Raw genomic sequence first — 12,848 nt, 5'->3', positions numbered from 1 at the left:
GATATAAATATATATATAGCTCTGGAAACAAAATAAGAGACCACTTAAAAATGAGTAGTTTGAAAAACACAGAGTTTATCGTTGGCAGTGTACTAGGACTGTGAAACTGCTGTTAAAATGAGACAAAACACTAAAAATGAGTCAAAACCAGAGCTGGCTGTTGTATCGACTGTGCTGTAGACTCCGATGTCGATGGGCGAGAGCGTTAAGGACACACTCAGTTCTCTCCAGGGAAAGAGAATGTGGTGGAGTCGAGTCTGGTAGAGGAGGAGGTGTGAGGATGAATCACTGCGTCTCCTTCACTGAGGTTTTCTCCTCCTCACCTTCTTCTAAAGGAGCCCCAGGGCCCAAAAGCTCTTTATACCAAACCATCCTTTACACCAGAAACAAGTGATCGCCAAATGCCATCAGGAACTGATTTGCACTTGCATTTACTGTGTCCTTATTTCTTTATTCAGACAGGACTGAGAATAGAATTTGAGGATTTGAGTAAAATCTATGGATAAAATTTGGTGGTTGACTAAAATTGAGGGTTAAATTTATATATACATGCTCAGAATTTTGCATTTATTGCAAAAAAAGAAGGCTAGAGTAGAAGCCGTATTGAGTAGAAGGACTAAAGCAGGTGTATTTAATTAGAATTCAGTTCGGTCCAGTTAGAGAAAATTTCGTCAGGCCAAGATCGGGAACGTCGTCATATATAACTTGTGTTATTATTCAGTATTAATTCTGTCAGAGTTTTATCTCATCAACAACTGAAAAAAAAATCTAATTACAAATACTATTCAGTATATTTCGACAATATTTATTGTTTTAAATAGACCTGTTACAATAATTACACTATTGATTTATCATACAATAAATGGAAACACCCTCAATAATTTAACTTATCGAGTCTATGAATTTGAATCTGTATGATAACTTTGTTTCAAAGTGCTATATATTTATTCTATTTGATTTTCTTTAGATTGGATTTAGCCTGCTTGTCATGATAATTACATGAATGACAAATCGTACAATATATGTAAAAAATATTTGCTGAACTTGGCCTGATTATCAGCATTGTTTAAAAACAGCAGTTTTATTTTATTTAATATTATCACTGTTAGAATGTTTTATAAATGTAGTATTTGAATTTCTTTTTCTGGTGCGCACCATCTGAATTAGCCTTGCTTGCTTTATTGGTACCACTTTAAAATAAGACTACCTTTATAAAGGGTTTATAAATGGTTTACAACTAGTTTATTAATGGATACTTATTAGGTTGCAAATGCCTTAAAAATCATTAATAACCAGTTATAACACATATGTAGAAAGGGCAACAATATAGATGGCTGTGGGTTCACTATTTGGCAAACAACAGGTCATTGTTGCCCTTTCTACGTATGTGTTATAACTGATTATTTTTTTTTATTATTATTTTTAAGGCATTTACAACCTAATTAGTAACCATTAATAAACTAATTGTAAACCATTAATAAACCCTTTATAATGGTAGTCTTATTTTAAAGTGGTACCGCTTTATTCTCTGACTGCTGTTTCTGTGCTTCGCCTGTGTGTGGCTCCGCCCTCCCGCATCTGCACAGATCTGATTGGCAGAAAACAGCGCTTGGTGATTTTACAGCACATGTGATTGGTCTGTAAATTTACCGCGCCAAAATTAACTGTCAGATTTAAATCCTTCTCAGTAGTTTATTGGTGTGGGTGACCTCTGGACTGATGGATAAATTATACTCCCTTTACATACAAAAATAAATATTAATGTCCTCTATGTTGATATTGGTGTTAAGCAAGACATCCACTAGAGGGCAGTTCAGTGTTAAACGTTATTTTCAACAAGAAACATTTAAATTTACCTCAGAAGTCTAAGATTAAAAGGAAATTAATGCAAAGTGTGATAGGTGAATGGAAATTTCATAAATGGCAAAACCATTTTTTAACCATAATGCCAAAAGAGAAAGCCGTTTGGCGTCAATCTGTAGTGGAGTAGTTGAGTAGAGAATGGTTTGGGAATTGCTGTGAAAATCAACTTATCCTTTTTTTGTCCAGGAAGCAAAACTAACCCTAAAACTAACCCCCTTTTTGAGTCTTTAACGTCAGTAAAGCTTATTGTTTGAGGATTTGGTCAGTTTTTTTTTTTTAAAACACCAGCACTTCAACACTGGAGTCTTAATACTGCTTATGAAATCACACACTGCCATCTGCTGGCACACAGGAAATGTTACAAAAACTGATCCAACCATATATCTATGATGGGTGAAGTGATTTATTAAAAGAAAATAAAACTTTAAATTATCTTTATTTGCATTTTTGCATCTTCTGAAACAAATTAACAGATTGTACTTTAACAACTTTTATAATGAATTCACAAAAATGATATTCAGCTCGCAACCTTTTTTTTTTTTTTTTTTTACTGAAGCTGATGTTCCAGCAGTCTGATAAGAAGCAAATAAAATAAGCGGGGAAACGGGTAAGAAGCAGCCGGTCGATTGACGAACCCTGTGCGAACAGCTTATAATAAAGCCCAGAACACACTGACCCAATGAGTACTGGAGTACCATCTTCAAATACTCATCCTGATTCTCCTTCTACTTTCACAAAGAAAATAAAAGTGACCCAAGTCTGATTTCCTCTTCAAATGTGATGTTTTTTTTTTCTTTTTTTTACAGCCTGTTCACATTCTTCACAACTTCTTATTATTTCTAAGATTAACTGCCTGATCAGTTTCTGCTCAAATCCTACAGACGCATATCGTTGCTGTCCTGTGAAAAACACTTATCTACATTTTTGTCGATTTTTAGTTTACTACATAATTTGATTAGATAAACTGTCCCTTACACTGTGCATTTACACTAATTTCTTAATGAACAGACCAATAGGAACTCTTCAAAATGACCTGAAATAAACTCTAAGAGTTTACATTGACTTCCATTGAAAGTTTACAAGGTTTTATCTCTCTCTCTCTTATAAAGTTGCTGTTCTGAAAATAAGGGTTTTTCACTGGAAAGCGACGATATGCAAAAAGGCGACGCTTCATGTGAAGTTTCGGTTTCATCACCAGTAGAATCACAGAAGCTATATATATATATATATATAAAAAAAAAAAAACAACTGAGACTTTGTAAGCTGAACAATACTACAGGAATGTATGTAAGTTCCCTGTAAAAGAACATGTTATTTGGGCATTGCTTACTTATTAAACTTTGTTTATTAACTTTTTTTATGGCCATTTATTAGAAACATGGAGAGGTTGCCTTCTATCACAAGCCTACTAATTTTATTTTAAGAGAGACAGCATTACAAATATTTATTTGTGGAGGTCCAGTAGCTGTTCTGAGATCATCATCTCACCACTAAACCCCTTACTCACTGCTGTCGTCCATTTTCCCATCTCTCTAAATTCTCGCCTCTCATTCTAAATCCTGATAGAGCTCACACTGCTGCAAATATGATAATCAGATATGTTGCAGACGATATCAATAATAAATATGGGCCTCTTTTACCTTGTTGTGTGAATGCAGCCTTAAGACTCTGGAGATTTGTTTTAATGGAAAACATTCTGGAAAGTGTTTTCCACTGATGGAGGATGTACACTCTCCTCCAACGTTCTAGGAGGTTCTCCTCTAATTAAATCCTGCATTATTTACTACACAATCTCCAACTGTGGAACAGAATAAAGTCAACTGCCAATCGCAGCTCGTTAGATCAGTGCTGGGTCAGTGTGCTCTGAGCCAAGTTCCATCCCTCAATCTTAAAAACCCAAACCAACCAAACAACCAGATTACGCTTCACACTTCTCTCCATTCTCTATGATCTTCCACTTCTTCTCTTCCGTCTCTGCTTTAAAAATATTCACTCTGTAATACTGCATTTCTTTAATGCTCTCCTGAATGTCGTCCAGCGCTCTGGAAACATACAATTAAAAACAATAGACATTTATCAATACACTTATATGCCAATGCTGAATTCATTAATACCCCCAAAAAAGAAGAGGCAATATGACAATGTTACTGAATTTGTAATATATTAAATTACATCACTTTAAGCATGAGCATGAACGGTCACGTAAAATGGTTCAAGGTGGCAACTTCACAGGAAAAAAGGAAAAAGCTCAAATCAAATCAAAATTTTCAATTAAATACTGCATTATTTAAAAAACAGCAAAATTTAAGACTTTTTTTTTGTGCAACAAAGTACAACACAGGTATCATCAGTAGTTTTAAAGCTCTGAACAACTACATAAACTAGACAAATATAGATCAAGTATACCTTTGAACCAGTTTAAACTGCATAATAGCTAGAAGCCAATGTAAATCCATTATAAAATCATTTTGTATTACTTTTTTTTAAACATCTTCAGATTTTTTTTCCTCCTTATATTGTGTATTTGTACAAAACACAACACAATAAAAACAAAAAAGTTCAGTTTTTGGTACATAACTGATGGAAATTGTATTTCTTTCTTTTTTTGTTAAATCATTTGTGGTGTATGTAATCTGCATAAAAAAAAAAAAACAGATTTACACACAAAACACAACTAACTATTCAGACAGATCTTAAACGTTTCCTTTTTAAACTGCTTTATTATATTGACTACTTTTCTCAGGGTTCTGGGATGTTTTTCTTATATACCACTTCTATTTTTTTTATTTTTTATTTTATTTTTTTTAGATTTACATCCAATTTTCTCCCTTTTTTCTCCCAATTTAGTTAGGCAGATTGTCCCACCTATTTAGCTACTCAGGTGTATTCCCCTGTCCTCTGAGGAGTCAGACTCCTCTTTTCAAACTGCTGATAATTCAGCATTGCTGAGTAGCACCACAGCGCACTCTGAGGAAAGCACAGCGACTCGGTTCTGATACATCAGCTCACAGACGCCTCTTGCTGATCAACATCACCCTTTGGAGCGATGAGGGGAAAGAGCACCATCTACCCACCCAGAATGATCAAGACCAATTGTGCTCATTCAGGGCTCCAGCAGCTGATGGCAAGCTGCATGACCGGGATTCAAACTAGCAATGTCCTGATCATAGTGGCAGCACTCCGCTGGACCATAGTACACATTTATTGAATGTTCTCTGTATTATATGTTCAATACTGTATGTAGGATATTATCCTTGTCCTCATAATTGGCAAAATTGATTATAGAAAATGTGGGAAAAAAGGAGAAAGCAGAGAATTGTGTTACAGCAGAGACTGGACAACAGGGTGACATGTGAGAAAAACGGAACATGCATTGGAAATCGTTTAACTAACCGAAGAATAGAAAAAAGAAAATCATCAGATTAGTCAGCAATAAAAATAATTATTAATTGCAGCCCAAAACCCTTTTAAATTCTGCACACTAGTGTTTTGTTTTAGGACCACTCTATGTACAGACTCGCACTCCCCATCCAGAAGCCTTGCATTACTGACCTGTGTGATGCTTTTTTCTGTGGGGCTAGTTTGTAGTCCCCCGGAAACCAGCGTCTACATAAAAAAAAAAAAAGAAAAGTAAATCAACAGAAAAGCTCTGAACTTGTTCCAGAGTGACCACGCTCTGCTGGTCTGCATGATTTAGCCTGTGATCTGTGGGCTCTACTGGAACAAACACACTCCTGATGTGGGCAGACATATGCCTGAACACATCTCACTGGAAACAAAGGGCCGGTAGGGTCATCTGATCAAAGTTAGTGCTAATGCTGCTGCATGCACCACTGACCACAGGACTCAGAGTTTAGTGTTTAGTGTCCCAAACACACACCTGCAGAGCTCCTTCACCGTGCTCACGTCAATGATGCGATAGTGCAGGTGCCGCATGAACTGGGGCATGTACTTGTCCAGGAACTTCTTATCAGCATGCACAGAGTTTCCTGAGAGAGAGAGAGAGAGAGAGAGACAGAAAGAGAGAGAGAGCACACACACACACACACACACACACTTAATCAGGTGTCACACGCCAGCAACAGGTCACACTTCAGGAGCTTTATTACGCTCCATAGATACAGTCTGATAGTGTGGGAAGGTAAGCAGAGAAAGAGAAAGACAGAGAGTGTGTGAGTGTAAGTGTGTGTGTGTGTGTGTCCCTTGCCTGCGAGGGGGCACTGCCCAGGCGGAGTGTGTTGTCTGATGAAGGACAGGAACTCGTATTCAGCCTGCTGGAGTGAGATCTTACTGTCCCGCACCGCCTGCGTCAAACCTGACTGGAATAGTATCAGGACACACATTCACCACCAGGGTTCTTGCACCATTTTAAAAGTCACATTTATTGCTTTTTAAGACCTTTTTTGACCGCAACGAATATAATTTAAGTCCCAAAAATGTAGTCATATTTTCATTGGTAGAAAATCATTTGTTTTGTATTGAAAATCAAATCTTAAATGTAGCAAACTAGCCCCTTACTTTTCTATGTTAGCTAGCTCTCCGCTAACCTTAGTTCTCTCCCGGTAGCTAATTTGCCGCTAACGTTATGTTTGCACGTTAGCTAGTTCGCCACTAATGTTACTAAGTTAGCTAGCTCTCCACTAACCTTCACTTTACAATGATATTCATTTTTTTAGATGCACCTGTAGCTCTCTAAACATGCCTGATCATACAGTAAATGTACTCACATTGCCATGATGTTCCTTGCACCAATCAGACATGCCATCAAGCAGCTCATTCGGCTGATTGATAATCAGATTTGGACCCTAAAATAAATAAATACATACATACATTAAAAAAAATAAAAATAAATAAATAATAATAATAATAATAATAATAATAAATATATATATACACATATATATATATATATATATATATATATATAATAAAACACTGTTGTTTTAGAAGTGGATGATAAACCATATTCATATATTGCACAGTACAGGTTTTACTACAACCCGTTTTGTAATGAAACATTACTTCTTTTAATTTCATGCAATTAAGACCTTACATATGCAGGTTTACAGGAACCGTAAGTTATAGGAACAGAAAAAGTTTATTAATATTAATAACCGTTTTTTGGACTATAAGACACATCTAAAATCCTTTAAATTTCCCAAAAATCATTGGTGCACCTTATGTATGAATTTTACCAGTCAGGTATTAAGGAGCAGTAGAGCCACTCCGCCGAAGTACAGCGTGTTATACAGGAGTTTCAGTGAAGTTTCTCCGACATTAGCATTAGCCGCTAACTGCAGTGCGCTAGCTCTTTTGCCGTTTAGAGCCGGGTATATTGGACTGTAGTCTGCGCGTAAACCATTCAGCCATATCTTACCAAGAGATGCATGATTAAATGTTACAAAACCTGCTATTTTTCATTTTCTATCCTCGGTAGGGTGTGTACTACAGTAAACCTGAGAGCAGATCACATTACTTTACCTCTGCTAGGATGTTCAGATTCGAGTCTGTGATGATGCACGCCATCTCAATTATCTGGTCCTTTTCAATATCGAGCCCAGTCATCTGAAAGACACAAGAACAACCACCCATTACTAAGAAACTGCACAGCCAATATCAATCTAACATGCTGACAGATAGGCATGAATGATGATTTGAAAACTAAATAAACATCAGCACATAAATCAAAAGATCTTAAATGTCTTACAATTATTGCCTTACAAACCAAAACAGCATAAGACGAGTTACTCAGATCTCCTCCCAGTTGCATCAGCTTTGACAGTTTCAATTACTTTAGAATCAAAGTAATGGCAAGTGCATCTTATAGTAGTTAACAAGTTAAATAGATAGCTAAATAAAACTAGGTGTCCACAAATATTTGGACATAATATGGTGTAGTACAATGGGCCCTTTTCACAGAGCTTGATGACGTGTTTCCGGTTTGGTTTAGCAGGGTAAACACAGCGGCGCTAGAATGGAGTTCACTGCTGTCTCTGCACAAACTTCTATTGATTTCTTTCTCCGACATCTCACTGATTATAGATGAGGTATCAGTAGCGAAAATATCGAAGGTTGAAAAGGATTACAAGCTTTTTGTCGAGGAATACATCTTTAATTTTGAGGGTAAGTAGTTATTTTTATACAAGTTAGCGAGGCTTCCAATTCAGTTAGGTTAGCTGCCGCTAACTAGCGAGCTTGCTAACTTAGATAGACAACAGTACGTCAAGTAATGCTAAGTAGCTGTTTAGTTAATGTTTTCTTTTCTGTTTTAACAATTACTGTAGCTACTGCCCAGGATCTGATGTGCTTATTTAAGGCTTTGAGTTGGATAGAAGACAGAACTGTTTTAGGTGGTTTAGGAAAGTTAATCGACAGGGAGAAAAAAAAAATATTAAACCACATTTAACCCTAGTTATCTTGTACGTAGGTGAAACAGTTCAGGTAAGCCTAAGATGATTCTATGTGTTGCTAGCTTCCCACTAGGTAGGTTAAGCCAGTGGCCAAAGTTAGTCGTCTGTAGTGAAGCAGATATACCAACCACTTGTAGAATGTGAAGGTCAAGTGTTAATTTGTCCATCATATTAAATTTTTGCTTGGTTTTTAGGAGGTTAACTTATTCAGGTAGATTGTTTAGGGTCAGCCAAGAGGTTAAAGATGTAGTAGTAATTGTGAATGGCTTAAATATAGATATGAACATTTGGTGCTTTTTGTACCGTTTAAAAAATGTTTCTCAGAGCTGACAGTATGTCTGTGCTTTGCATTACAGGTGACTTCATACCACCCAGATCCTGTGGAGGTAATAAAGACATCGTGCAAGTGTTGCGGGGAAGGCCTTTTCCAATCATACTATTGCTCTGCTTTATCAGATTGCCCATTAAAGCACCATGGGCTTTAAAACAGTCTCTCTCCCAGCAGCATGTTCTGTTATAGTTTGTTTTTTGTGGAAATATGGAATTTTCTAAATAAACTTGTATCCTTTGCTTGAATTGTCTTTTTATGTAGCGCAGAGCCAGCAACAAGCAAGAAAACATTTCAGTTCATTGACATTTTGTTTACTGAATCAATCTATTTGTATTGGGTGTCATGGAACTATTTTACATTTTAATTAACTTTAAAAATCAGGATATTTTGGGTAAACATAACATTTTGGTTGTGCTTCAAAAAATGCATAATTTCTGACAACTAGCTATATTGTTTAAACTGTATATTTAGAATATTGTATTTCCTGCAATGGTATGCCTAGTGAATACAGTCGTAACCAAATCATCTATGACTTTGTCTACAGATAAAACAAATACAAAGCACCTGGGACAAGAGGATTAAAATGTATTTCATTTATTATATTTATAAAACACTCAAATTAAAAAAATCTAAAAATACAAAAAACTAATGAAGCTCACATGGTAAGTTAAAGCTAAAATATTTAGACAGAATTTTGTACTGAGTCAAGGGAAATTGTGTGGAAAAAGTGGAACTCTTCTTTAGTTGAGCAGAAATGGTTAAGCCTAGGTTGGTCTGCAAGCTGTTTTATTTAATTCTCCAGCTCAATCACTTTTTGCTCCAGCTCCCTTATTCGTGCAGCTGCAGCGTCCACTTTGCCTGCGACAAAAGGGGGGAAAAAAGACATTAGCTTAGTTTTATATTGACAGATAATCTGACAAAATTTAAGTCAAACTCTGAATTGACCTATATTGTACACCAATTATTAATTAGGTAAACTGGTATATTTTACTGTGCTATGTTTAGCTAACAAATACTGGTATTCTTTGGTATAATACATAAACCATACTTGTGCTTGGAAAGTTTTTAAACAACAAATGATATCTCGGACACAAGTCAGTAATTCAGGTAAACATGCCAAATTGACCCCTTATTTAGGTAAATATTGAATATTTAGCTTTTATTTAGGCAAGTTAGACTTCAAATAAGTATTTCAATTTTAAACTTTATTCAGGTACGAATTGTAGGTGTAGACTTTATTCAGGTAAGTATTGCATATTAAGACTTTATTTAAATAAGTATAGCATATTTAGACTTTATTCAGGTATTAATTGTAAGTTTATACGGTTATTCAGTATATATTGTATCTCCAATGTTATTTTGGTAGGTATCCTGTCTTGAGACTATTACTCAGGTAATTATTAATTATTCAAATGGATATTTAGGTAGCTGGCTTGTGTATTTATTGTGTAAATGGATATAAGAGTTGTAAAATTACTCACCAGGAGACGGTGGACGGCAGTAATCGTGCTTGGCTCGGTTAGCATAGCTTCAGGTCCTCCTCGTCTCTCTGTCCCATGGCAGCTTCAGTGTTCAAACCGAGACGAGTACTTGCCCTCTCGTAGGGTGTCAGGCGGTTTTCATATCGACTCCCAAAATTATTCCAGGCGAATCGTGGTGAAACTGATTCCTGGCTCTGTTCCCTCCCGCTTTGACATATAGCTCATCCGGCCTGAAGTGCTGGCTACACGCATATGTACTGCCGCGCAGAACCGTAAATGTGGCATTTTCCTCTCTCCTAATTGCTCTTATCTATTTACCGCGTAAACGTGTGACATTTGGAAAGTCGTGGAAACTCAGGTTTGGTTGTTTGCGTTTGCTGTTTGAGCAGAAAGGCTCGCTGCAGTAGCATTTCCTATGCTGCTCCATTTCGTCTATACGTTCTACACGCGTTGTTTACCCTGCTATTTTTTACTTCCGCATTCCAAACCCGGAAATGTGAAAAGGGCCCATACTCAGGCCTAGAGTGTTATGTAGAAAGGCTATCATGAAGCTATTGCTAAATGACAGCATTTTCAGACAGACAAAAAGACAAAGTCAGACAGACAGGTACAGACACACAAACAGAAAAAATAGAGAGTCAGAGAGACAGGTACAGTCACACAAAGAGACAGATAGGCAGAGCCAGACAGACAGACATGTGCATATGGATTATGTTGAGATTTAACATTATATGAGCCAGACTTTTTTTTCTTTATTTAATTTAGTTAAAAGACAAAACCAGAAACAGACAGGTTACTTTAATATTTAAAGAATAATTATATATAAAAAAAGAATATTTATTACTGATTTTAACAAGAGAACATTAATACCTCCATAAATGAGGTTGAAGTTGGCTGCTTGGTGGAATTGGTCCGTTCCACCTTAAAAAGTGCTGCAGTTACACTGCGGACCTTCAAGGCGCCAGAATGGCACTGATGCAGCATTTAAGGTGGAACGGACCAATTCCTCTATGCAGCCAACTTAAGCTTATTAAACATCATATTACCATCACATTCTCACCCCTTATAGAGTGTAAAGGTGCAAAACAAGAAGCCTGTAAAGTCTGTACCTCCAAGTCAACCCACACCATCCTCTGACTCTGTCTGTCTGAGGAAGACTGTGATGAAGATGATGATGATGAAGCAGACATGTTCCTCCACATCTCAGCTGCAGCACTGGCAGAGCTGCATGTGTGGAGCAGGAGAGCTGCACTGGGAGCTGTGGTGTGTTTGGTGGTGTGTGTAAGCGCTCGCTTGGTGAGAGAGCGCGAGTAAACTCCTGCTACTAATCTACACGCTGCTGTTCTTATAGGCGCCGACATGCTGCCCACTTCCGACCGCAAGCGTCGCAAAAACGCACAGCCGCCTGACAAAATAAGAGTTTGGTCCATAAAAGTCCCAGACCGTTTATTTATTTAGTTGTATACATATGCATTTATTTGTTTGCTTTGTTTACGTATATTAATACACGAGTTAAAATCTAAAACCTGAACACAGAAATATATAGTGTTTATTTTATTTTACTTAAATCATTTTTATTATTGTATCTTTATGCATATTTTGATAAATAGAGAGACAGACAGACAGACAGACAGGTACATACACACAGACAGACGTAGACACAGACAGACAGGTACAGGCAGAGAGTCAGACAGACAGACGTACACACAGACAGATAGACAGGCAGACACAGAGTCAGACAGGTATAGAGAGTCACACAGACAGTCAAACCGGTACAGCCACACAAATAGACAGACAGACAGATAAAGACAAAACAAACAAACAAAAAAAGGACAGACATAAACGTAAGACATACAGACAGAGAGTCAGAAAGACAGGTACAGAGAGACAGGTAAAAACAGAGTCAGACAGACAAATCAGACAGAGATTCAGACAGACAGGTAAAGACAAAGAGACAAAAAAATACCAGATCGTCAGACAAACAGACGTACAGACAGAAAGTTAGACAGACAAGTACAGGCAGACAGAGAATTAGACAGATGGGTACAGACAGACAGATGTAAACACAGGCAGACAGACAGGTACAAACACAGGCAGACAGACAGGTACAGACAAACAAATACAAACAGATGGTCAAACAGACAGAGTCAGACAGACAGACAAACAGGTACAAACAGAGAGTCAAACCGATAGAGGCAGACAGACAGGTACAGACAAACAGGTACAAACAGAGGGTCAGACAAAAACAGACAAATGTAGGCAGACAGACATACAGACAAATAGAGAGGTAGTAGACAGAGACATCAACAGAATCAACTCATTAATCACCTCAGTTTTCATGAGAATATTAAAAAATACAGTACAATTTCACCTGTAGTTCTACTTCCAGACAGGTGGTGGCACCAAAGATTTGCTCATAACATCATGATTCACACAGCTCTTACTGGAGCATCAATTTATCATCATCCTCTTTACCACCACCATCATCATCATCTCATCATCATTGAGAAATAAGCCCTCTTCAGGTATGATTATTAGTGGATTTATATTCAGATAATAAACAGTGTGTTATGGGTGTACTGTAATCTTCCAGGTGGCAGAAGAGGACTGTGTCCAGAAGCTCAGCAGGAGGAGCTGAGAGGAGACCGGTCGCAGTGTGAGAACCTTAATTAGTCACTTTGCTGAAGCAGTTTAGGGGAAAATACAAACTTCTGATTACATATAAAGGAGTGAAAGTTCTACACCAGCAGTCCTAATCAATAT

At 37.0% G+C, this 12,848-nt stretch overlaps 1 protein-coding gene across 1 annotated transcript; it reads right to left on the bottom strand.

Moving 5' to 3' along the window:
* Positions 1 to 2,280: 2,280 nt before the first annotated feature.
* On the bottom strand, positions 2,281 to 11,474 carry smfn (small fragment nuclease). Its single transcript, XM_049468889.1, has 7 exons — positions 11,195 to 11,474; positions 7,345 to 7,428; positions 6,591 to 6,668; positions 6,071 to 6,182; positions 5,744 to 5,852; positions 5,416 to 5,469; positions 2,281 to 3,905 (listed from the first exon to the last, which is right to left on the bottom strand). The coding sequence occupies exons 1-7, from the start codon at positions 11,444 to 11,446 to the stop codon at positions 3,782 to 3,784; spliced, it is 813 nt and encodes a 270-aa protein (XP_049324846.1). The 5' UTR covers positions 11,447 to 11,474; the 3' UTR covers positions 2,281 to 3,781.
* Positions 11,475 to 12,848: the final 1,374 nt, after the last annotated feature.

The sequence above is a fragment of the Astyanax mexicanus genome, chromosome 20 (genome assembly GCF_023375975.1).
Source record: "Astyanax mexicanus isolate ESR-SI-001 chromosome 20, AstMex3_surface, whole genome shotgun sequence".
NCBI classification, from domain to species: Eukaryota; Metazoa; Chordata; class Actinopteri; order Characiformes; family Acestrorhamphidae; genus Astyanax; species Astyanax mexicanus.
This window is presented reverse-complemented; position numbering and strand designations above follow the sequence as displayed.

What these genes read in the sequence shown, in the direction of transcription:
- smfn (XM_049468889.1), bottom strand. Translation starts at nt 11,446, where the DNA reads ATGTCGGCGCCTATAAGAACAGCAGCGTGTAGATTAGTAGCAGGAGTT. An exon ending in TGGTGTGGGTTGACTTGGAG is followed by an intron (nt 7,429 to 11,194) that starts GTACAGACTTTA and finishes TGTGTCTTTCAG; the next exon opens with ATGACTGGGCTCGATATTGA. An exon ending in ACGGTGAAGGAGCTCTGCAG is followed by an intron (nt 5,470 to 5,743) that starts GTGTGTGTTTGG and finishes TTTTTTATGTAG; the next exon opens with ACGCTGGTTTCCGGGGGACT.